General features: G+C 38.0%; 1 protein-coding gene across 1 annotated transcript in view; it reads left to right on the top strand.

Moving 5' to 3' along the window:
* Positions 1-27,230, top strand: part of Dcc (DCC netrin 1 receptor) — a 1,118,465-nt gene that overhangs the window by 1,013,422 nt on the left and 77,813 nt on the right. The window contains exons 21-22 of the mRNA XM_051163583.1: positions 5,230-5,262; positions 24,560-24,625. Of these exons, the coding sequence (XP_051019540.1) occupies positions 5,230-5,262; positions 24,560-24,625 (99 nt within the window). The remainder of the gene's footprint in view (positions 1-5,229; positions 5,263-24,559; positions 24,626-27,230) is intronic.

Below are 27,230 nucleotides of genomic sequence, written 5' to 3'. Positions count from 1 at the left end.
TTTTAAAATCCTTACTCTTTTAGAACCTAATAATATTTTTTACTAGATAAAATGATTTCATTCATCAATTAATGATGGAAAAATAATTTGCATGGCCCATACCTGATATTTACTATACTGTGCTCAGTGTTTTATACAAGGGTAGATAGCTTGGGTCTTAAATATGTGTCATTATTATGCATGTATGTCCTCCAGAAAAATGAATTCATGATGGCAAACAAATAAGACATTAGAGAGACCTTCATGATTGACATTCCTATGGCCGTCTTTGCTGTACTTAAAGGAGGGTCTTAGAGTAACTGCATAGTCCGTTTGTCAATGCTTTAGGAAGCTATGCTAATACATAGCGGACCTTTGAATTCTCATGAGTAAGCTATTCAAAAGCTGTATTTTGTTAGCAGCTTATCTGAAATTTTGCCAAAAATACACAAGCAAGCATTCAGCCTAAGTCTGCGTGACAGTTCCTCATGTCACAGTAGGAGTTAGGGGGCAGGGAAGGAAGAACTAAGCTAGATTTTGTCCAGGTTTTGAGGACCTCCTGTTTAAAACAGGTTTTACTTCATGAGCAATTGAAAGGCAGCCAGTTGTTCATTTCATAGAAGCAGAGAATGTAACTAGATAATGTTTTGCAAATGCTTAAATTTTATCTATAGGCAAGTGCCAAATTAATTTCATGCTCACAGTGTGAGCCAGCCAAAAGATGTCAGGAAAGGCTTACAGTGTTTTAAGGAATCGAAATGTTTTATGTGGCAGATTGGTGAGCTGCCGTGGGATATACTGGTCTACACTGATAGCCACCCTGTAGGCTGTTAAATGACTTTTACATTTCCTTTGTTACTGTTTGCCTTGACTTCCCTAAAATCATCTATAATCATTTTCTAAACCACTGACACATTCCAAATATTCTTTTAGAATGGTCTACAAGAATTAGGTCTAATACACTAATTTGATGTTGTGCTTAATAATCACTTTGCGAATAAAGTTTGCTCAGATGGTTAAATGATTTTTCATGTCTTGGGTAAATTTTAAGTAACTCACAAAAAAAAAAAAAAAAAACCTGGTACTGCCTATCTTTATTAAAACCCAAATTCTGGAAAAACTGTATTTTCTATGTCATTTTAAATGACAAATGTCTTAAGGCCGATAAATTATACATCATAAGAGATTTGATGTCTCAGTAAACCACAGCTACCCCAGTGACAAAATCATAGAATTTCTCTGATTAAAGATTTTCACCTCCCAAAGCTGCTTAAAAGCATAAGGCCTCTGCTCACTGGTATGTGACCTTGTTTGACAGGGAGAAAGGTTTAAATGTTTCCCTAAAGCTGAGCAAGGTCCCTGTAGTCTACTAGTAAATGAGTAAACATTTCACTGCAAATCACACCCCAGGCAGGTGTCCACAAGCCTCAGTCTTTCATATTCAGCCCTTGCCAAAGTGGCAGCATTTTGCACTTGAGATCTTAGTTTGTCTTTTGCTATTAGCAGCAACCAGCCAGAGAGGTTTAGGAAGTTTGGTAAGTAATACTGATGAATTGAAAGAGTATTTATAATTAGAAAGCATGTCTTCATGTGTGTGGTGTGTCTAATTATTTCTTTGAATTTTAATTATAGTAATATTTTGGGTTGGTTTTTTTTTTTTTTTACCACATAAGAATATGCAGATTCCCACCTCCCAACCCACGTCCTTCACAGGCTTCTATTTAGAAACTCTTAACTGTTCAAACACCACAAGATGTATGTGTCTGTGTGTATTACCTCCAGGGAAATTTGCACTAATGTTTTCACCTATCATGTTAGGGTTCTTTATAGAAAGGTAACTAAAATATATATAAAAGCATATTATAGATTTATATTAATTCCCACATATATGTATAATATGTGTGATTTATTAGATTAATAGATGTGGAATTGGGAGTGGCTTACAAGTAATGGTTCAACTATTTTAACAATGACCATCTCCTAATGCAGAGTCTAAGAATAAGATCGTTGTTCAGTCCATGAGGCTGGATGTCTCAGCTGGTGTTCAGTGTATGACAAAGTCCCCAAGCCGGTGCCTCTAATCCCAGTGAAGGAATAAACTTGCCAGGGAAAGTGAGGGCCACCAGGCAAAAAGCAAGTGCTATCTTCTTCCATGGTATTTATATAGGTTGCCTACAGAAGGTATGGCCCTGATTTAAACTGGATCTTCTCACCTGAGAAGATTCAGACTTAGAGTGGATCTTCCCACCTCAGAAGATTCACTCAAGTATAGTTCCTCACAGGTGTACCCAGCCACTTGGTTTTTATTTAGTTCCAGATTTAGTCAAGGTGACAACCAGGACTAGCTATCACACACGTGACACACTAATGAAGAAGACTGCTCCCATGGTAGTATACCACAGAAAATGTCCACAGAGGGAGGGCATCATTCCCTACACCCAGAGGAGGAGCTGAGTGCCCAGTGATGAGATCCCAATAAAGCATTATCTGTTCTCTGAGCATCCTTAACTGGAACTTGAAAATATGGCTCTCCCCTATCCAGAAATAAAATACACTGAAACCTATGTGCCAGAGTATGAGAAAAAATGGCTTAGAATTCAAATTACATTTTGGCCAAACAGATGTTGGTTTAGGTCACATGACATCAAAAATTACAAATTCACATCATGAACCACAAGAAGTATTTGATAAAAAAAAAAAGTAACTATCATAATCCATTTGGACTCCATTGGTCTCTGTGTTTAGTAACTTTTTTTATACAAGACCTCACTATGTAGAAATTGCTGCCCTGAACGTTGATATGTAGGCTAGGTTGGAGTTGATCTCTCAGAGATCTTCCTGACTCTACTTCGTGAGTGGTAGTCTTGTGCCACCCACACCCAGCTAGTAAACATTTTTTTAAAACTTGAGAATTTTTCTCACTATAGCCAATGTAACTTTACTAACAGAAAAGCAAATCGGTAGAGATTATACTTACTGGTCATTTACTAAAATATCTTTTACTTCAGACAATGCAAGTGACGCAATTAGCAATAAAAGAACAATCAGAGGATGAATAGGCGATGAGTTTGGCTTTCTTCTTTTTTTCCGGTTACTTTTTGACATTATCCCACACAGTCTCATTAAAGCCGTCTCTATACCAGGTATAAAATGCTGATTAGAACAGCTATATGAGTGTGCCTTGCTCGGATCTCAAATCTGCACACTTCCCAGACTGTTGTAGTCTATGCCTTTATTGCTGGAAGCCAGGCATGCTGGTTCTGATAGGCCAGTTTTTTTCTTCACACACTACAGACCTTTGTTAAAAGTCCTGCTCATTCCCAGCTGGGTGGTGCCAGCCCTTTATCTCAGCAGTAGCGAGGCAGAAACAAGTGGATATCTGTGCATTGGAAGCCAGTCTAAGCTATTGAGTGAGTAAATTCCAGGAGAGAAAGTATCTCAAAAACTAAAAACTAGAACAAAACAAAAATCCTGAGATTTATGGTACAGACTATATTTAGTGCAATAGCCTGTAAAAAAAAAAAAAAAAACAACAAAATAAAGCACAAAACAAACAAACAAACAAAACAATGAGCTATCAACCAAGCTTCAGAATTTGCTGTAGGTTATTTTTTTTCCAGCAGCGGTATTGTATTTGCAGCAAGGGAGATACACAGAATGAATGGATGCCTATGTCGTACATTACTGCATGGTTACGTGTCTCACTGTAAATTTAAATGAAACCCATACAACAATCAAATGAGCTTTTGAGTACAACTTAGTTAAATATGCCCAAAAGATAAAAAAAAAAAAAGAAGAAATTCATGCATGCATAAAATAATTATAAGTGATAAAGAATTACAAAGGTGTAGATTAGAAAAAAAGATCCTTGAGAGTGCTATGAGAAATATGATAGCATTAATTTAGTATTTGAGGTCATCTATTGAAGTAAATGAAGTCAAATTTCAAGAATTTTAGAGATGCCTTTAGATTTAAAAAGGAATTGTGATCATTGATTACTCATAGCTCTTTGCAGTGGTGAACAAATTAAAAGCCAGCCTCACCAGGTCGAAGATGAAACCATCATGGTCGTATATTTCACTGAGTATATCTGACTGTGTTTACCCCACTGAGTATATCCCACTGATTATACTCCACTGAGTATATTCCACTGAGTATGTCCTACTGAGTATATCCCACTATGTATATCTCACTGAGTATGTCCCACTAAGTATATCCTATTGAGTAGGTACCACTATGTTTATCCCATTGACTATGTCCCACTGTGTATATCACACTGAGTATATCCCACTGAGTATATCCCACTGACCATATGCCACCGAGTATATCCCACTGAGTATATCCCACTGAGTATATCCCACTGAGTATATCCCATTGAGTATATCCCACGGAGTATGGCCCACTATGGATATCCCACTGAGCATATCCCACTGAGTATATCCCACTGAGTATATCCCACTGAGTATACTCCACTGAGTATATCCCACTGAGTATATCCCACTGAGTATACTCCATTGAGTATATCCCACGGAGTATGGCCCACTATGGATATCCCACTGAGCATATCCCACTGAGTATATCCCACTGAGTATACTCCACTGAGTATATCCCACTGAGTATACTCCATTGAGTATATCCCACGGAGTATGGCCCACTATGGATATTCCACTGAGCATATCCCACTGAGTATACCCCACTGTGTAAACCCTACTCGTTTACCTGATTTGTTAAGAATTGTCTACATGGATGCCCCAAGTTATTTTGCTTTTATTTTTTTTATTTTTTTTATTAATTTATTCTTGTTACATCTCAATGTTTATCCCATCCCTTGAATCCTCCCATTCTTCCCTCACTCCCATTTTCCCATTATTCCCCTCCCCTATGACTGTTCCTGAGGGGGATTACCTCCCCCTGTATATGCTCATAATATGTGCTTATATTATATATTAATGCATATATGCTCATGCATATAATAAGTAGGTCCTGTGGTTTCCTTAAGTATGAACTGGTAGCTCTCTCTATTCATTTGGCTATCAATCTCATTTTAACTAAAATTATAAAACATTTTTATGTTTAGGAAAACATGAGAACTAGATGTTATAACATATTTATTCAGCAAAAACATTATTTTCTGGGGTTTGTCACCTCTGCCTGGTTACTCAAAAAAAAAAAAGATGGCAAAATTTTGTACTTGATAAACCAGATTTCTCATAAGAAACTATAATAATATAACATTTTTTCTCTCTGCAGTGGAACACCCTGACAAAATGGCTAATGACCAAGGTACAGTGTCATAGTCTATTGTTGTTTTCCTCTTTAGAGCAGTTGTATCTATTGAAAATGTCAATCATTACTTTGTATTCCCCTTTTCACCTGGGCCATACACCTGATGGAGCAGACACTGACATGATTAATCTTGTTAATGAAGTTCTGCTTGGCTGAGGCTGTGGGTCCGATACGGAAGATGTAAATTTTCTTGAGAGGAAATTGTTTTGTCTCTATTCTGAAGGACCAATTAAAATGTCAAGCTTCTTTGTATGAAATAAATTTTTAGTCTCTGTCTGCACTTCTGAATAATTCACATTAAGTATAATTAAGCTCAGCATAATTTTCAAGCTGCTCTTGCACCCTTTCCTGAGCTGTGGATTAAAGTTCTGCCATGCTACATAAATCATGTGTACTTCTCCTCTGCAATGAGATGCCTTTAATAAATAAAAACAAAGTTGAGGCAACTTTTTGGGGCATTAGCGCTATTCATTTTGAAGCCCAGGGTCTCTCAGCCCATGGATCAGAGATCAGGTGGTGGTGGTGGTATTTCTCTCTCTCTCTCTCTCCCTCTCTCTCTCTCTCTCTCTCTCTCTCTCTCTCTGTCTCATTACTAACAGATGATTTAAAAGCACAAATGGTTTCACACAATGAAAAATGGAGATAAACACAAATTATCCTTCAGTTCAAAAATAGAGAAGAATTCCTTATTAACATAATTTGTAGACTGATTGATAAATTAGTATTCCATTATCTTTACACCAAAGACAGTTAATAGAATTCTAAGCAAGAAAAGGAGAGTTGATGAGTTTCAAGGGGTGGGGCTAGGGGAGGCCTATTACTTTCATGAGGAGTATGGGAGTCCTTGAAACTGGCTTCACTCCTGTTGTGCTGTCAGTGTCAATGTTAGTGTGTCTCGTTTGCACATACAAATGGACCAGCACCTTAACCAGCCCATGTTGATGCTCCCAAGCAACAAGTTGTGAGATTAAAGGGAAATGCTCTTCCTGATGGCAGCTGTGCTGAACTGATCCAGACTATCTGTGTATTGCTCTTACTAAAGGCTCACAACCTGAGCAGTGTTTATTTGTTTTTCCCAAGGACGCTAGTTTTTGCTTGTTTTGTTTTTTTTCTGGGTTCCTGTGGAATATTTCTATCTCATGCAATATGACAATATTTCATATGGAATAATAGAAGTTATATTCTAGGAATGTCTACCCATGTCAAGATTCCTGTGAATATGTGTTGCTGCTCCAAATTGTTTCCACTGGGGAAAATATTCTTGTAAGAGCCCTATCTATTAGAGATGAACATCTTTAATAATATTAATGTTGAGTAATGTCATTTAGCATATATTTCCCTAAGTACATGAAGCACTAGAGCTGGCAAAGTACAAACTCAGAACAATTAGTTAGAAGCTATCTAATTATTTCAGTCATAAGATAATTAAAATGGCCTCACATAATCTTCTTCACTAAAGAAAATTTGGAACACACAGAGGCCAAGAGCTCTTAAATTTTAATTATATTTGTACCATATATATATATATATGAATTAGCAAAAGTACCAGAAATTTATTGAGTAATTTGACTAGCTGTTACATTAGCCACTTATATGATCTAGCTTCCCATTTTCCAAATCTTCTTGGATTCTAACTTTTGTTTTGAAATTAGTTTCTAGTTAGCTTTTATGATTAAAATATTATATTTTTTTAACTTCTGGTGCTAGATATGGATCCTAGGACCTCATAGCTATGAAGGACACATCTGTCCACTGAGGTACACACCAAACGTTTTGCTTCATATTATGTTAAGCTATCCAATACATATATTGTCATGTATTTTTTGTCCCTCTGATAAATTTGTAACAGGAACTCAGTTTTTGAGTTCCAGCATAGAGTTTGGAGGGGCCCATGCCTCCCCCAGCTGAGGCGCTATAGGTGGCTTTTGGAAGAGGAAATGTCAGTTCTCGGTAAGAGTGTAGCCCCTGGTATGGGACCCACACTGCAGTGGATGGTGCCACACCCATGAGTATATGGGCAGCACATGTTGTACGTGGGGGCCTATTGACAAAGAAAAAGGCTGTAAGTTGGTGGGGTGGAGCAGTGAACATAGGTCTCAAGTAATTAAGGAGAGTAGTAGAAGATAAATAAGATCAAATACATATGGAATTATAAAAGGATTAATAAAAGTATTCAATCATAGAGAAAATTTGTTACTTTAAATCAGAGATACCTTGACAGTATGAATGCTAAATAGAGAAGCAGAAAATTGAATGTAAGAGAAAACATTTTTTTAAATGTTAAAAATACCTTGGCAGTGTTTTTTGTCAAAATTACTTGTTCTTGGAAACTAAGACCTCTTATAAAGAGCATAAATAAGAAAAAAAGTTTTTAAAATAAGAATGAGATTTTTTTCAGGTAGGGGAACTGCTTTCTTTTAAGTAATAGAAATATTAAGAGTATTATGGAAATTATAAACAACATAGAATTCACAACCCTTGCATGTCAGTTGATTACATCCATCCTTTTCATTAGTATAATGTTGGTCTGCTCTGTAATTCCCCTTTTCTGCCCTTTTCTCATGTTTCACTTCCTAGTTATTTGCAGGGATTTTTCCTAGGTTCAAGCGACCAATATGTTTGAAAGTGACTCTGAGGTTTGAATGAGTTAAGTGTCATGGGGAGAGAAAGGGACGGACGTAGTCACAGAGACTCCATGAAGTGTGCGCAGAGGACAGGCAAGAATCATACCACATCTGTGTGGAATGCTTAATTGGACCCTATGAAGCTCTGGAAAGCTTCTGGAAACCAAGCACAATTTTAAGAATGGATGATTGATTCCTTTAATTCTTACATGCTACCAAGACTGATACTATTATTATCTCCATTTTAGCAGTAAATAATCTGAAGCTTAGAGATGCTAAATAATTTGCCTGTAAAAACACAGCCTGTGCATAGCAAGGCCAAGATTCAAACCCACAAGAACCATGTTTCATAAGGCCTGTTTTTAAATCAAAATCAAAAGAAAGTATGTACTTTCTCTGAGTTTGCATGAAGGATCTGAAAATTCACAGCATCGGAACATATATTGTGCTGGTTTTTCTAATATAGACCTTCCTTTTTTCGTATCCATGAGTAAAATTTTAGGAACAAAGCAAATGCCTATTCATCTGAGATAATCTTGTTAATGAGTTCCCAATTCTTTGAGGTTGGAAACACAGGGATTATGCTAATTGCACTAACTAAATTATCTTGTGTTGCCAGTACCTTAGAGTTGAGGTGGGAGCCCCAGGTGAGGGACCAGAAGAGCTCAGTCCTAATAATGCCTGTATTCCCTGCCTGCTAAGGTGTTTCCCTATTGTGCCTTCACATGGCAGAAGAGAGTCTCCTGAAGTCTCTTCTTAAAATGGCATCAGTTCTATTGAATCAATTCTTTCCGCTTAGGACTTGACTTAACCTTGGTTCTAGCTATACCTGAATATAGTTGTAGCCTACACTAGGTCATCAGCATATAAAAGAATTTCTATTTGAATGTGAGAACTAGATTTTGTATTAAAATACTATTATTATCCCCATTTGAACAATAAATAATCTGAAGATTATATGTTTGAAAGTAACTTTGAGTTTGTAGTAAGTTATGTTTCTTGGAGAAAGAAAAGGATGTGGTCACACAGACTGAAGTGAGTTCAGCAGATAGACAGGAGCCATACTGCGTCTTTGAGTGGGTGTGTAACTGCTACGTACTCACAGCACCTAGTACACACATTGAAACAGAAATTTCTTTCACTCCTTCACTAATTGCCTTTCTAGTTTATAGACCGAGAAAATAAGTCTTTTGTGCCAAGACACACACAAGTCATTGTTGACAGTTGCTATGGCGGAAGCCAAATGCTTCTCTCTGACTCTACAATGCATTGCTCCTAAAATCGTGAAATTTTACTTTTCTGAAATAAGATTAAAACCTTAGATCTTCCTATGAATACATTTAAGGGTTGCACTGCCCATTTCCAATAATGATTGTATGTGGCCCCAAATGTGTGCTTCACACAGAGACGCCTAGGTATAAAAATTGATTTTGTATGAATGTCTACGTCTAGCCAGTATGATAGCAGAGGGGATAAAATGGCGATATAAGAGTGATTTATAAGGGGTGGAAACTTACCTAGATGGATTACAAAGAAAGTGCTCATTTCAGGAGTTTCAAGTTTCTCCTATTCTCCATGGCCTGAGAGAGGGCTGGCCCGAGACACTTAGCCTACAAAAATAAGATTTATGAGCTTGGTTGCAGACTCATAGAAAGAAGCATCATCTGAGCTGAGTTTCAGTTTAAGGAAAGAAAGATGGGCTCCTCAGAGTCGTAACAGTTATTGATAAGTCTCTGGATTTGCCTGTCAGTAGTCACTCTCTATGAACTCAGAGAATAGAATGGAATCAGTGTCTGTACATTCAAGCACAGCCCTAACCCGGAAACCTGCTGTGTGACTGTAGGGTTGAGAATTAACTTCCCTCAGCATCTCCACCTATAAAATGGCATGTTGCAAATTATCTTTAAGATTTCCATTGTTGTTTTGTACAGGAACTTGAAGTTTTTAAAACTTGAGAATAACAAATTTTTACAACAAAAATATTATGAACAGCTTTCCCACCATGTGTCATTCACTATGCTTTTCACATGTGTTAGGCAATGTATTCCTCATGACAACCTTATAGTTAGATAAAAGTCAGGTAAAGAGAATCTAAGTTTCACCCAAGTGTTCACAAGGTGTAGGTAGTTAGATACTCAACACCACTGTATAAATTATAGATATGGAAGCAATTCGTTGAGCCTAACTTTATTATCAAGAACATTAAACCTAGTGACATTGCTGTAAATTCATCTCCTTTGAAAGACTTAGTTTCCCTCAGAAGGAGTATTCCTGCAAAGTTCTTGACACCACACCAGCCAATTTGCACCTCAGCTGTTTTAATCTCATGTATAAACAGATTCTTAATTGTTTCAAATTTCAGACCACTAGGGTTCTCAAGGCAATGTAGTCAAGCTTCGAATTTAGTTAACATAATAAGGGCTTTGTAGGGTTTGGATTACAATACCTCAGCTTCTGTTTGAAAAATTGAAACCTTTCGCACATTCTGATGGGAGAAGTTTAATTGAAAATTAAAGCCTCTTTCTACCATATTATTGTGAATAGCTTCAATCCAGTTTATTGCTCAACCACTTGCTACACCCACTTGAAAATGCCATTCTCACCTGTGTTTTTCTCTGGTTCAAAATTTGGCAATTCTATAAATTATGAGTGGTGAAAAGTAGAGGTGGAAAATGAGTAATGTGCTTTTAATAGAGTGCTAAGTGCCTGCCATGTTCCCAGCAAGCAATCAAGTAGCTGCCTAAGCCAACCGCTCAAGAGTTTTTTATATTTTAATAGGTAAATTTAAGAATGAAAAAAAGTCACTGCCCATAAGTTTTTTTTTAAATCCATGTAGATTTTTCAAGGGAGGCGTTTTTGTTTACAAGCTGTCAAGCAATGTTTCAGGCACAGGTTCTCTTTAGGATATTTCCTACACTGCTGACTCTCCTGATTCTTCTGGAGAGGCCTCCTCTTGCCTCTGACTTGGCCTGCTTCTATCAGCTCTGCATTTTGTATCTTCAGTACTGTTTGCTTTATACCCACAAAAAACACTTTTATTAATTTTTTATTTTAAAAATATAAAAACATTTCCCTTCCCCTTTTCTCCTCCCACCCCTCCCACTCATCTTCAGATTCATAGGCTCTTTTTTTTTCACTTATTGTTATCGCACACAAATGTTTATAGGTATATTCACACATTTTCCTAACTATAACCTTTCAGTCTGTATAATGTTACATGCATGTGTGTTTTCAGGGCTTACTCTTAGGCACAGGCAGTCAGTTGGCTCACTTGGCAGTTCCTCATTGCCTAGTTCGTTGTGTAGTGTTGAGTCCTTGTGGGCTCTTTCCCATGCATGTTGGAATGTCCACTGGTGTCACTCTTGTTCAGTTCATGTTGGAATGTCATGCCTGTGAGACTTTATGGGTGTCATCTGATGTTAATAAGAGACAGTCTCACAGCAAACGCCCCTTCCCCTTGGCTCTAACCAGCTTTCTGGCCTCTTTATCCCTGAGCCTTGGGTACAGAAGTATTTTGTAGATGTATCCATTGGGATTGGACTCCAAAGATCAACATTTTGATTGGCTGTAGTTTTCTATAGTGCTCCTTGTGCACTATAAAGAGAATTTTCCTTCGTGAGGGGTGAAGACTACCCTTATCTGTGGGTGAAATAACAAATGTTTATAGCATCCTTAAAGGTTGCAGTGTAGAGTCAGTCCTTTGGCATTAGAACATGGTCTCTCAGACTAAGAATTATATTTCCTAATCTGAGGCCAGAACATTCTCCATATACATTAAAGTGTAGTCATAAAATCAAACAGCCATTCTCACCTAGAGCAATATTTTCTCCCTTTTTGAAAAAAGGAAATCCTAATCCCTCTTCCTTCCAGATGTAGCCTTGATTCTATTGTATTCCAATATCTTTGCTAATCTTTCTTCTCTTGTCTTCTTGTTGATGTCCATAACATCCAGTTTGTTTTTCACTATGTGTCCCATTTATAGTAACTTACCAATGTTGTTCCTAGCCTAGTGGTCAAATTATAAATTCTCCCCATGAGAAGATTGTCTAGGCTCTCAATGTCCTAGTAATTAATATTATAGTTATTAAATAATGTACTTGAGTTAAGTAATGATACACATGTCTAGGAAAGTTAAGTCATTTAGAAATTAAAAGCATTCATGCCTAATGAAAAGCATATATTGGAAAAACCTATTAGTGGTAGATGTTTTTTATGCCGCTGTTCTCAGAAGGATGATGAATAAAAGGTAAGGGCACAATTAAGGCCAAAAAATCCATAAATTCAACAATCACCTACAAAAACAATTGATAAAAAGTAAAAATAAGAACTTGTAGTCACCTGTGAAAGATTCTAAGTAAGCCTTTCTTTCTTTGACCTTTGTCTTTCTTTGTTAGAAAAAAATTACAGACCAAAATTTCACTAGCTTTTTGCCATGCTGAGTATAAAAAATAAACTAATGGGTGCCAATGAATTATTGAAATCGTAGAAATACATTGTTAAAAGAACTGGACTCACTTCTGACAACTTATTTATTAATGGTAGTGAATCTAGCATGAGTCTAGGAATGGAAACGCATTAGAAAAAAAGGTATGTGGAGCAATTTTCTAGCAGTCTGCATCATAGAAATTTCACTGCCAGACCAATGTGAAACTCTAATTCACAAATAACATGCTATCACTAAAATGGATAGTTCGGCATTTCAGATGGGAAATCATAGTTAGCTCAAGTAAAGAAAGAGATTTTTCTAAAACCTAGACTGGACTCTAAGGTATTAATAGAACTTTAATGCAGAACTATTAGTAGAGCTCTGTGAAACAGAATCCTGGGAAGGCATGATCAGGAATCCAGAATACGGGTAAGTGTGAAGAACTGTAAGGTGGGTCCAGGGTACAACTAAAAAACACCATGCAGAGCCGGTTACTACGGTAGAAAGATGAGCTTTTCTTGTGAGAGGCTTTTCTACTTTTTCTCTACTCTAACATAGTAGTTCTAAAGTTTTCCCTCTTTTTAATACCTCAAAGACCCACTTACTTAGCTACTTGACAATCTGCATGCTCCTTGGACCCACAGCTATTTAAACTCCATTCACATTTGGCCCGTCATGCTGAGCCATTTCTTGCTTGAAAAGATGAGAAGACAATGAGAAGTTCACCTGGTGTAGGGTGGTAGCTTCAGCGTCAGCCATGTCCCATATTTTCAAAGCCTATTTTTTTCTTCTTCTTCTGATGTCATGTTTTACATTTGTACTATTGTGGTTTTCATTTGGTTGATGCCCCCGCCACCCCTGTCCCCTTCTCTGAGACACAGGATAATCATTACCTGCCAAAGACTCTTCATTGTCCTGACTGGCCCCCTCCTATGCTGGCATCACAGGTGTGCACCACTGTGGCTAGGCTCTGTCATGCCCTTTCTAGAGTGACAGTTTCACTTTCTCCTAAGCTGTGTATGGTTGCAAACATTTCTCTTACCTTGCAAAGCGTGCCTTCCTTTACATTTCCTATGATGAATCCGGGTGACCCAGGTGACATGCCTCCCATCACAGATTCCTCAATGTTCCTACAAACACACCCTGATTAACTCTTGGGTGTGATATAGTTCATTTTCCCCCTTCTTCGTTTGTTCTTGCACGCATTAACTCACCATGGAAGTAGCATCATCAGAGTTAGGCAGATTCAGCTCTTTAGAATGTGATCCTGAGTAAATTCATCTTTTTAAACCATAATCTACTCATAGATGAAATGGCTGTTCTCCAGCTCCGGAGCTAACATTATTCTCACCCTACTTAACTGCAGCAGCCTCATTAAATCTCTTTATAGTTAATCAGCATAATCTTTCTCAAATAGGTAGGATGTGTGCAATACTCCCCAAGTAAGTCTCTGTCTCCCAAAAATAAACTCTAAGGAAACTTTTAGATAGAATATATAAGGAATATTTTTTTCTATGTCTTTTGGAACTAAGCTAGTTAACCTCTCTCTCCTCAAGTTCTGTGCCCTCTGTAAAACCTCCCACATTTTTCTAGCATGAAGTAGCTACTGATACCACTGCCCTGTACGATGGTGTACTTAAATTTTTGGTTTTATTTTAGCTTTTGAAAATGATCAAGGTGTTACAATAACTCAGTTAAACTTTTCCTTTTGCGGTAATGTACACACCTCTACAATAGCCTTTTTTTTCTTTTTTTCTTTTTTTTTTTTTTTTGTCTTTAATGCTTCAATTTGCAGATTCAATTGTTGGCTGGCAGACATTTCCTAAGATGAGGCCTCAGACACACACACACACACACACACACACACGTATATACACACACCACCATCATCATCACACACACACCATCACACACACCATCACACCATTCACCATTGCTAGTGAGTCTAAGATAGATCAAAATACAGATACACCAGGTCTGACCTGCTGAAGCAATGAATTTTACTGGAATTTACTTATTGGAATATGGGTGAAATACTTAAACAGGAGTAGAAATGACTTAATGGGTAACTATATCACCAAATACCACCAGAGTGTAGGTGACACAGAACAAAAGCTGGGAGCCTGGAGCACACTGCACCTCCTGCTGGCAGCTCAACAGGTTGCAGAGTGCCCTTTCATGGTGTAGGCAGCCTGGCTAATATCTGCTACTTTCAGGCTGGGGACTGGTCTTGTCTCAGTCTTCTTTATAGTTTGGCCATCTTAGAATGACTCTAAACAGTCTTTTCTGCTTATATATTCATAGGAAGGATGAAGGCAGTGAATCAGGTTAGTTTCAGAAATTTGATGAAGCTGTTTTAAGTTGTTTACTACCTGTGTTAAGGAACTTTGCTACACAATGGATTACTTCACTCTCAGAGGGACATGCTATACAACACTCCCCCCTTCATTTGACCCTTACATTGTTTCTACTCCTGTTCCTCCTTAGCACTTGGCGGGGATTAAGTAAATGATGATCTAAAAATTAAGCCTTGGGCATCTATGCCACAGCAACAATTGCTTGATCTCAAGAATTTCACCAGTGGTAATGACTTGAGGCTGGCAACAATAGTCATCTATGGGCATAAGCACACATGTTAAAAGGGTAGTTTAATGATCATATCACATACATTTTATTTTTTTTAAAGGTTGCAACTTTCCCACTGAGTCTATGACCTCCCCAACTATAGTTATCTTTTTAACTTCCTAGTATTAGATGCAAATGTCCCCAGTGAAGTACGCCGTATGTCCAATCAGAAAACTGGTCATATCCATATCCACTTGTGCCACTATTGCTCTAACTGGCACTGCTCACCTGCCTCTTCTGTTTTGGTGATGCATTCTAGAACACCTTACTTGAGTAGAAATTTCAGCCTGAATCCCCAAAACCACTAGTATCAACTTCTGGCACTACAGGCCTAGCTCACAGTGAGGAGGCACTTCCAGCCTACTCCTAGCTTTATTTTCCAAGTCTTGACACCAATATGTACAATATCTACAGGAGTAGGGTCTCACCATTAAATTCTGTAATACAACCAAGAATCATAGCAACAGCTTTATCTTTTGGGGGCATCTAAGACCTCCTTAGCCAGAACACACACACAAGTAGCTGACCCCCATCACTGGATGTTTTGACACTGTTAGGACTCAGGCAGCATTTTTATTCATTTATTTATTTATCTATTTATTTATTTTACTGTTGTCGGTACACTTGTATATTTCTTAAACAAGATGCTAAGTCTCTAAAACATTTAAGTGCTAGTATCATGTTATCTATATAATAAAACATTTTCCAGAGGATGAGCAGGACAAGGCAACACCCTGAACCAATATCCCATAGCAAATAGTTGGTTTATAAAGAAAGCCTTTGTGAGTCATTCTGAGAGTCCACTGTCATCCGTTGTGAACAAATTTGATGTGATTCCTGGAGATCACAACAAAGGAGATACTAGACTCAAACTTAAGCAAGGTCAAGTACAGATTGGAAAGGTCAGTCAATTGTTATCAGTGGCTTCCTCCACAGATCAGTCTTGGGTATAATAGGAGCCTGGAGAGGAGGCACTAACTTAATTAGCTCACCACAGCCCTCTGTCATTCTCTCCAAGCCTTTCTTCTTCCATATTGTAGAGGTCTCCCTTATGGCCTCTGTGTGTGTCAACAGCCTGGATGAACTCTTTGAGTATAACTCAAGCTTATTATCCTTACCCAAGGGGTGAGGGGGCCAAGGAATGGTCCTGTTTTCTACTTCTGTACCTGCTGGTTCCCTAGGTCTGAAAAGCCCTAGGTTGGCAGCGTTGCTTAATCTATAGCTTTTACTTCTCTAGCCACCACACCTGGCTGCTGGGAGCAGCCAAAGCTAGACTACTCCTAACATAATGTCTTCTTTAGAGGGCTACACACCCACAAGTCTAGGGGAATAGTTACCCACCGCTGGAGAGGTTCAAAAGTCTTCTCCTGAATAGTTCTGCCATGGAAGCCTTCCGTGAACTGTTCCTAGTGCTTTAAATTTTAAGGTTTTCCACACCTCCTTAGGACAGAATTTGGCTTTCTGTCATATTTATTCCTTAGGAAATGCCACTCTACCTGTCTTACTGCATTTTCCTTCAAGACACCTAGACAGACCTTTCCCTTGGTTTTGGTTTGCTTGTTTGTTTAAAGAAATCTCCTGTTGGTTGCTTTTTCACTTTATACTCTTTACATGGTATGTAAGACACTTGGTCATGCCAAAGTATTTCTTACTTTTGCTCCACCTTGGAAACAAGACTGCTAAAGGTCCATCAAGCCCTGAGGTCCCTGATGAATCAGCCTTTTCTTTAACTCCTTTGTGAATATTGTTCTGTCTTACCTAGTGAAGTGAGACTAAAACATGGCTTCTCTCATTCCCAGTTCCCTGAATGATGCTTGTCCCTCTTCTGTCCTCCTTCAGCTCCTAATACTTAAGAAGATGGACAGAGATAACCAAGTCTGAAAAACCAGTCCATCACTAACTGATTTTTCTTATACTGTCTTAGTTTATGGACCATTTGCCTTAGAAGGGAAAGGTAGTTGCCTTGCTCAGTTTCTTTGCCTCCGTTGCAATCAGACTGATCTCTCCTGTTCCCACATCACAGGGCCTCACAAGTCATGCTGTGACAGGCTCTCCCATTGCTTCTTTAAAAATCTTCCTAATTCCATCAATTCAATTTCCCCAGTTTCTTGGACTGGACACCATTTGGATGTTGGGTCAGAGTTTCCCTCATTTTCTACTAGAGGTCAGACCTGAAGGTTTTGTCTATAACTTTGACCATGTCCTCCTCAATCTCTGGTTCTCCTTATTAGTTGCCTGTGTCAGGATTTCAGGTAGGGCTTGTCAGCATAGGTCTAACACAAGTTCTCTTTTCCTTTTGACCTCCAAGCTATAAAAGAACAGCAGGCTAACATGTAATCTCAGCCTCTAGTTTATCTAATTTACTTGCCAGTTCAGTTGCTAACATGGAAGATACTGCTGCATCTCCCTCTCTAGTTGAAATTCCTCCCTTAAACAGACATGTTCTTGCTTGGCCTTCATTTCAGTAACAGATGCGTTTCTTTTTTTATTAATTTATTCATATTACATTATAACTCCCATCCCTTGTATCCTCCCATTCCTCCCTCCCTCCCTTTTTCTCCTTACTCCCCTCCCCTGCGTGTGACTAAGGGAGACCTCCTCCCCCTGTATATGCTCATAGGGTATCAAGTCTCTTCTTGGTAGCCTGCTATTCTTAACTACACACAACAAAAGCCAGGTAGGTTGGGTAGCCTCCACTGCTGCTTGCTGAAAAACTCAACCCTTGTGGTCTACTCTCAAACCAAATGGCAAAATTTTCTCTAAATAGTTCATTGCTTTCAGGTCATCCCTGCATTCACACAGTGCACCCCACTAATCAGGCAGTCATGCCACCCCATACCACACAAACAAAGACTCTGGTCCTGGGATTCCACCTACAGATACTTCTAAAGCTGTTGGATTAACCTTAGTTGCAGATCTCACTATTCTGAACAAAAACCATGCAAGCACTGTCACAGTAAAAAGATACCAATATATGCAATACAGGAAAGGTTGGTTGTATCAGAATTTTCTCTGTGAATGTTCTCATCTCAGGATGATTGGCCTCAATTGGATGCTCTGCTACCCATAGCCAAGGCCATGCCCTTAGTCATTCCCAACTCATCGTTGATTCTGTTGTGTCTCTGTTCGGCCTCCAATTACATTGTGTGATAGAGTTTTCCTGGGGGCATGCTACACATGTATCTACTTACCACAGAAAGAGATCACAGGATAGACCAAACACAATTACCACCTAGCAATGTGCTTTTATTACTTACAGAAATATGGCTGGGGGTGTTACTTACAGGAGCAGAAATTACTCAAAGGCAGCTCCATCATCTAAACCCAGTCCAGCATGGAGGACATCTCACAGAAGCTGGGAAACTAGGGCTTACTGCAAAGCCTACAAGTGCTTTTGTTGCCTGGAGATTGTCCTTTCTGGGTAACTCAGTTGGTCTGAGGCTCTTCCAGACCCAGGCTCTTTCTTTCTTCTAGAAAACGTAGCCGTTTCCTGCAGCTGAGATTAAATCAGAATCCTTCTTGCATTCAGGCTGGTCTTAGAGTCTCAGACATCTTCTCTGTATATCTGTCTTCTCAGAGAAGGATAAGACTAGAGAATCTGGTCAGTTTCAGAGACTTCTGGAAGCTATGTGAGTTGTTTGCTTTTTCTTGAGGAGCTTTCCTACAGTAAGGAATGTTTGAATATCAGAGGAAACAGTTACACAAAACAACTGAAACTCCCACCGAATGCACGGACGGAGCCTGAGTAGATATATGGCAGGGGGTCACGGGGTAGGGAGGAGACTCCAACAGACTCATTACTTATAAGCACTGGCAGGATGCACATGGTTTAATGTCTTCATTCAGCAGTTTTCCCTTGGAGAAGAATGGGCCCATCTCTTCTATGCTTTCGCTGTGTGACCTAGAGCTTCAAACACACACAAACACATTTCAGCTCGGCATTTGGGATAATCAGCTACAGCACTCTGGGGAGAGGCTGTCCGCATCATTCTGTGGAGTTTGAGAGCAGCTTCTATTTTATGAACTGCATAAGGCTGTGCCTCATCCTCCATGTTGTCAGTGTCTGGTAAATGAGCTCCTAGGAAGATTCTGTCATCCAGGAAAGCTTTTATATATTGAAAAACAGACTGATGCCTTAGACTTTGGTAAAGACAGGGCTGCATCTAAAAGTGATTTCTGAGACCTTTCTGAAGGCCGTTATATCAGATGTGCTAGAAGAGACCCAGTGAAATAAACTTCAGACAGCACCAACAGACTCCATGCCACAGCACTGAGTTGGCTTTTGTTTTTAGTAACAAGTGAATTGTTAATCAGTGCCACATCTAAATTTATGTTAATAATAATGGCAACTAGTAATAAAGTACTGGCCTTTAAAATATGGCTAATTATGATAAGGATTGTCAGATAACAAACATTCATCAGGATCCAGTAAGGTAGATGAATATAAGTCTTATAAAATTCAGAAATTTTGAGTTTTCTTTGCTTGATATCTTTAATGAGAAAGTTTGCTTGATTGGGTTCTTTGATTCATTTTTAATTATTACCTACTTTCCTCTGTTCAGGGTCAAGAGTGTGAGGCTCAGAAGTGACAGAATGTTTAGAAATAAATGCTTGATTATTTATTTGTATTATGGCATGTAAATTATACAATTTGTTTCTGTATACTTGCTTAATTAGTGAACTGAGATGTTTGCTGACATCTGTCATCTCCATATTTAAAAGTCCAGATAAGTCTGATGGTGCTGCCTTTATTTAGTGCTCATGGGGAAAAAAATGCGTCATTTCAAAACTTTTTTCCTACCTTTGGCAGTTTCTTAGGAAACCATCCTCCAGGTGTTGGTCAAATTATCCATTTGCCTCAGGGTATCAATACCCATAATTAAACTGAGATGTCCACCCAAAGCAAGCATTTAGGATAAAGGAATCCTACCTGTAAATTCCTCAGCTACAGGATGCTGTGACTAACAAATACCCCACAATTTGTCATTCCCTTTCCTTCCCCCAGCACACTGTTATTCACACCTATATAGTCACATACTTATGCATGGAATTCTAATCTTAATTTCTAGTTTGATTTCTAACAACTTATAAATCTGTCTTCTTAGCAAGTGTCAACTCCAGTCACATTAAATGGTGTACAGACAAAAATTAGAATTGAAAAAAAAAAAAAAAAAAAAAAAAAAAAAAAAAAAAAAAAAACCTCCTGGTCTTTCATGTTTAAATGGATGGAGAAAGATGCACGTATTGTTCTTATCACTCTAGGCAACTCAAAGTCATTTACCAAACCCTCCCTATTTTGCAAATCATTGCCCTTAGAATATCTATAGGAGACAAGTGGAACCAAAGGTGTTGAAGGAGGGAAAGCAGTGGGGATTTATTGAGCTCCAAACTTCATGTGTGATAAGGACATTAGCTGCTGTTGCATAGAAGCCATTGTGTTTCCCTTCACACGATGATATTTTTTATGTTTATTTAAACACAGTGTATTGGTCCTTAGGAAAGAATGAGCAGCTGCTTTCTATTAATATGTATTTGAAAACACTTGGGTGTTAGTTATTGTTTCCTTTCCTGGTTTTTGATGCCCTGATATCTTTGCTCAAAGTCAGCAGTATTATCAACCGCATGATAAATTGATCCCTCACACACATATCTTGCCTCTGACAAATCATCTGTTTTAAATATATCTCAATGTGATCTGTGTGTTGGGCAGTAAAATTGTATTCAGGTGGCATTAATGAATCTCCTTTATCCACTTGTGTACAAGACATAAAATCGATGTAATTTTCGTCATTACCCCCAGAATAATTCTCAGAAAACCAATTCTAAGATCCAGAAGATAACTCCGTGCTCTGCATCCTTGGGAGGCTGTGCAGCGCATATTTGTCAGATGACCCGTCTGCCCATTTGATTTAGATTATGGCCCATATGTATTTCTCCAGGGATTGATAGTGTGGGCCCACTGGATGGCCATTCAGAGAAGATGGATTCAAGATGAGATTACAGCTACCACATCCAACTTCCTAAATGTCCTCTGCACATTAATGTCCCACTCTACTTCCTGAACCTATAAACACCCACAGAAAAAAAGGAGACTCCAGCACCAAAACCCAACACAATTCATCACCTGTAGGTGCCGAAGATTGTTGATCATGAGAAATACCCTCCACCTGTGTTCTGCAAGTGAGACCATCAAATACACTCATATAGCTTACTTTTACACAAACATACACACAGACACATGCATAAGCACCCATGTACATATGCACACTGTTGCACATAAAAACATGGAAACTGGTGTTTTAAGTGGCATCTAAGAACAAAATCATAATGAAAAGCTGTAAAGATATAATAAATTAAAATGCAAAGTCTTTAGTAATACATTGAAAAGCATATCAATTGACAGGAATCTCTCCTCCAGTACTGAAAGCTCCCCACAGGTACCACTGGGATCAGCATCAAGGAGAACTTGCATACTCCCCAAGGGCAGCATAGGACTTCAGCCCTTCTCATCTTCAGTCCCGGGAGCAAACAACTGGGAGGTCACAGACACTTAAATCTTATTTTCCAATTTACTCTGGGAGCCTCACAAACTTTCAAAGTTTGGAGATTTTGTATACTACATTAAAAAACAGTTTGAGGAGTCTAAAATTTTAACTGTTAAAATTCTAATGCAACATTACAAAAATATCACATTATTTTTGTAAGTATTTCTTTTTATTAATACTAGAAAAGTGAAAAATAGTTAAGAAAAATCTGCCAGTGTTGTATAAAAATATATGGATTGTGTTGTGGTTAAATCATTAAGCTCAGGGTAAATTACCAACTACCAATAACTGGCTAATACAAACTGTGAATACGATTGTTTAAGCTTTAGATGTAGCGAGCCAATGTTAGCTGTCATCACAGGACATAATTTTAATGCGTCATTTTGTACTCCCCCTTCACTGAGAATCCAGGACTATGTCTTTTGTGTAGCAAGCATTCAATACATGTTGAATAAGTTAATACCAATTAATCCTCCTTTAATGAAGCTGAGCCCTTTGGGATAGGGCACTAGTTGGAATATGGACATTGCCTGACTTTCACTTTAACCATCTCCCAGATTCCAATCACTCCTCTGTTTCTGTAAGTCCGTGCTTATGAAGTCATCCCAATTAACTGAACACAGCAAATGTCATTGCCCAGCAGTAGGTCCTCCAACACGTAGTGGCCGGCCTGGCAGCAGCAGCCGCTCTTACCATTTCTTTATGTTGCTGGTATCGTCTCCTTTCTTAGCTTCCTGCTACCGGCCTGACAGTGGTGAGGGCATAATTGTTGTCATTGCTATCACTATTAGTAGTAGTTATTTATTACTTACCCATCACAAAAGCCTCTTTGAGGTTTAAAAAGAATCCTTCAGAGAAAGGAAACAACACAAAATTAAAGCTCAATTCTACGTCTTTAAATCAAGATATCTTCAGATTGTCAATACACTGAAAATGAGTTTTGTGCTTTCCTGATAAACTACTATGAGATATCTAAATTACCATAAACCTAATCTTCTTCGTTGATTGTATCACATTTCCTAGAAGACACTTTCTGTCGGGTTCATTAAGAGTTACTTAATTATATTTTGTGGTATCAGTTCAGTCAACAACAACAACAAACAGTTAACCATGTCAACATACTAGAATGCGTGCAAGTTTTAGCCACATGCTATGTAGAAGCACTCCCTTGGTGCCTTTATCCTAACACTATGGCCTATATGGTATCAAAGGTATTTTCCACTTCCTGTATTCTCAATGTTAATCCCAAGGATTCGAGACTCATACAACTTCCTGTCTGAAGTAATACATGGATGTGCTTCTGAACTTGTTTTTACATCCTCCCACAAACTAGCAAAGAGAGTTAAAAACCTCATTAAAAAGACATTTGTCAGAAGACTGGAGGAAAAGGCAAGTCCTCCTCAGGCTATCTACCTAATTTCCAGCCAATACAGGATTTCTCCCTCCAGGAGTCATTTATTGCCATTACTGGCCTAAGTGATTACGTTGTTAGGCTGTCTTTTGGCTGACTGCTTTGAAATCTAGCTGCTTTCAGTTGCTGCAAAAGTATTCTTAATGTTCACACAGAACTTCTGCTTCACTTCATTTCTTCCAACATTGATCGCACAGTGTGCTGTGGGCAAGGCTTCTCTGGGTTTCTTGAAACTTTAGATATGTCTGTATCATAAGGCAGGAATATGGGGAAAAATTAGGATGGTCCTCTGATGTAGTTCTCCTACCAAAATGCCCACAGCCTCTCCTCATTTAAACTGTTCTTTTTATGAGCATACCCCCAACTTCCATCCCTCATATGTACAAAAACATCATCCTATATTCTACTTCCTTTCACACTCACAGTCAAAGCCAGCAGAGTTTAAATATGCCTTTTTATGTGAAAAGTATGTCTCGCTGTGATTGAATCAATTTCTGTCATTGCTTCTGGGAAGCCTGGTGTCCATGCTCACTTCAGCTGAGAATTGATATTCAAAGAATTTAAATTTTTTGTTCTCAGAGAGTCAGTGACCAGAACACTAAGTTGCTTCTCCGCAGCTCTTTTGCAAATAAAATAGTGATATGCTTGGGGAACACTAGTGAGAAGAATTTTAGGTATGCAAAAGAATGTCACAAGGTTGATTGGTGAGTCAGAAAGATAAAGAGACACGTAATCTATTAACTGTATCAAAGAAAACCACATCAGAAACAAATGCTGTATGCTGAAAGGTGTTTGCATATAGAGTCAAGTTTCTAATAGTTTTCTATGAATGCTGCACATAAATGTTCTAGAGAGAAAAGCTAATCAAATAATTATACTTCTCTATCTTTATGGATAGAATAAAAATCATCTGTAAAGCAACATCATTAGTAAACTTTTTATTATCATCTGAGTATTTTTTTATTAATCTGTTGCTAGATTGCTTTAATGCTATGCTTGCCTCTGTTTATCACCTGTGGGAGGCAGAGTTCCCTATAATACCATAATGAAGACTTCTTTCTTTTTCCTGTCTATTAGCAACAGATATGTGGACTACATGCAGGGGGATCTTGATCACGTTCTTTGTTTTCTATCTAGTCAGTATTTATTCTCAGGCACCTTACTTGGCACATAATAGTACCAACAAGTACTCAAGGCCAAATCTAAAATGAAACAAGTTTTGGCCTAGTAAGACAGCAGCGGGAACTTACTAAGAATCTATGACAAGCAGGAGGCAATAAAAGCTGAATGCACCTACGAGCCATGACTCAGGTCATATTTGTTCTGAGGTGTCCATGAGAAAACTATTTAGGATGGCAAAGCTGTAACATTTGTGTTTGTTTCTTGATACTTTATTATAAGTATTGAAATGAAAGAAAGAAAGAAGAGAGAGAGAAAGAAAGAAAGACAAAGGAGGTTGTTTCCCAAAGAAGAGTTGAATTTAAATGCTTTGAGTATGACAGATTTTTCTTACATGTTGGAAAAAATAAAATTCAAAGAAGTAGGCCAAGTAATTCTGCTCATAAACTGTATATTTAGAATTCTTTTCTTTGCCTTTTCATTTTGTTTATTTGTAGCTCCCTGGGATATATCCACTAACATTCTAATATGCTGACATACACAGGTCGTCATGGAGATGGAGGCTATTGGCCAGTTGATACTAATTTGATTGACAGAAGCACTCTCAATGGTAAGTATATAAATTGAGTTCTATTGGATTAGATACACTAATTACATGGTTAATTCTACAGGTTCCAAAACAAATTTTCTGTTGACAAGGGCAAGAACTGTGGACTTAGGGTTTCACTGTGGTGATAGAAAAATGATATTATTAGCAAATTTCACACATTCTACCAGGAAATGATGACAATTAGAGGTGACAGGTGCATGGAAAAATAATTAGAAAAGTTCCAGCACTGGGAAATTTATAAGTGAGGCAGGTCTCTCCTAGTTTGCCTTCTAAGATGCTGAGAAAACATTGCCCAAAACAATTTGGGTAGGAAATATTTTACTTTGGTTTACAGCTTATAGTCCATCATGGAATGAACGTGTGGTAGGAGCCCAAGACAGGAACCTGGAGGCAGGAACTGAATCAGAGGCTGTGAAAGAAAGCTGCCTACTGGCTTACCATCTGTGGATCACTTTGGTGTTTTCTTTTTTTTTTTTTTTTTTTCCTTTTTTATTTTTTATTAATTTATTCATATTACATCTTGATTGTTAGCCCTTCCCCTGTTTCCTCCCATTCTTTTCTCCCTCCCACTTCCCCCCTTCTCCCCTCCCCTATGTCTGTGATTGAGGGAGACCTCCTCCCCCTATATATGCTCTTAGAATATCAGGTCTCTTCTTGGTAATTTGCTATCCTTCCTGTGAGTGCCTCCAGGTCTCCCCATCCAGGGGACATCGTCAGAAAAGGGGCACCAGAGTTCGTGTGAGAGTCAGAGCTCACTCTCCACTCAACGGTGGAGAATATCCTGTTCGTTGGCTAGGTCTTGGTAGGGGTTCAAAGCTTACTGCCTATATTCTCCTTGGCTGGTGCCTTAGTTTGAGGAGGACCCCAGGACCCAGTTTTCTTATACAGCCCAGGACCATTTACTCAGGAGTGGCACAAGCCACATCAATCATTAGGCAAGAAAATGATCCACAGACTTGCCTATAGCCCAATCTAATGGATGTATTTTCTCAATTGAGGTTCCCTTTACCCAGATGACCCTAGTTTGTGTCAGTTTGAAAAAAACTAAGCAGCACAAGATTTAGTAAATACTTATATTTCTAGACATGGAAGCGGATTGCAAATGTTCACAAGAGCCCTTTTTTTATTTGGAGAGAGATGATGGCTAAAGATTAAATTAAACCCAACTATATTTGATAAAGTTACTGAGACTTTTCAGCCCCAAAAGTACACTAAATATTTCAATTCAATAATATTTTACTATTGGTTGTCCTTTGTACTGTCAGATTTAGTCATTTCTCTTGCTTACTCCAGTGAAATTTTCCCATAAAACTATAGGCTTTTATAGTGAGCACATGGTGGAAACATCAGGTGATGGACATGGAGTGGACTGAAAGCCACACTCCACAAGCTTGTCACAGTTTATTGAAAAAGTCCTTGAAAGGATAAATTAACACCAAACGAGGGACTAATGTATCATGCTTATCATTGGAAACCATACTGTTTTTGTTTGATTTGACTTACTAAAGACAAATCATATATTCAAATTATAATATCTGTTATCATATATAAATATATAATACGCTCTAAGATGCTTCAGTTTGATCACACAGTTGAAAACTCCTGCCTGTCTCTGCATCGCTGCATGCTTTCCAGTCATTTTCAGGTGTGTGATGTTTTCTACACATGACTATGTAAAGAAATAATATATTACTTTGCATATTTATAAATTCATGAAAAATATCAATTACTCATTAAATCCTATATAGGCCATGCTATAATTTGTTTTTATTTTTAGGCTTGTTAAGATTTACCCATGTGTTTAGCATAAGTCTTAGTATTTTATTTTATAACTAACAAAATTATTTAACCATTTTAGTAGATTTATTTGAGAGATTTGATTAATGAACAGATACATGTTCATTTGGGTAGTTTCCTATTAAAAGATACAAATATGCATACATATATTCATACATGCTAGTAAATAGAACTATTTTCACATCGTGCTAAGGTACCAATTTGGAAATTCCAGTTTTATGAAGTTGTTTAGTGGGAATCCATTCCCAGTTATAAGGATGACCATTTTTGGAAGTATAAAATATCAGAAGCAATCCATATACACCTGGAGCAAGAGTAATTATCTCCTCCTCGGTTTCAGGGTTGTAAAGCAGTGGATATAAATGATAGTGGTGGAGTAAGTATGAACCACAGGCAGAACTGGGTTCTTTCTGTGTCCTGAACTATGCAGTCTGGGATAGTGTTGGAGCTAGCAGCTAAAACTGTAATTTGTCCACAATTGCCTAAGAATATGACATAAATAAATTCTTTACAAGAGATTTCTATTTCAGTGTGCATATGTTTCTTAACATATATGCATGAGCAATGAGCAATGAGAAAAATGTACAAACTTACTCTTAGCTGCTTGTGATCTTAACTCCTTAAATTTAACAATCCCCAGTGTGCATCAAGTTTAAGAGTCATATTTAAGTGCTTGAAGCCGTCCTCCAAAAATTTTGGTTAAAAAGGAGCCTCAAACTAAACTTGACATGAATATGTCAATCAATAGATTTTTCTTGTTTAAAGGAATCTTTCCTCAGATAAGGAGTAGGAGAGTGGCTTGGAGAAA

The sequence above is a fragment of the Acomys russatus genome, chromosome 20 (assembly GCF_903995435.1).
Source record: "Acomys russatus chromosome 20, mAcoRus1.1, whole genome shotgun sequence".
NCBI lineage: Eukaryota > Metazoa > Chordata > Mammalia > Rodentia > Muridae > Acomys > Acomys russatus.
Note: the sequence above shows the minus strand (reverse complement) of the source record. Positions and strands in the feature narration are given on the sequence as shown.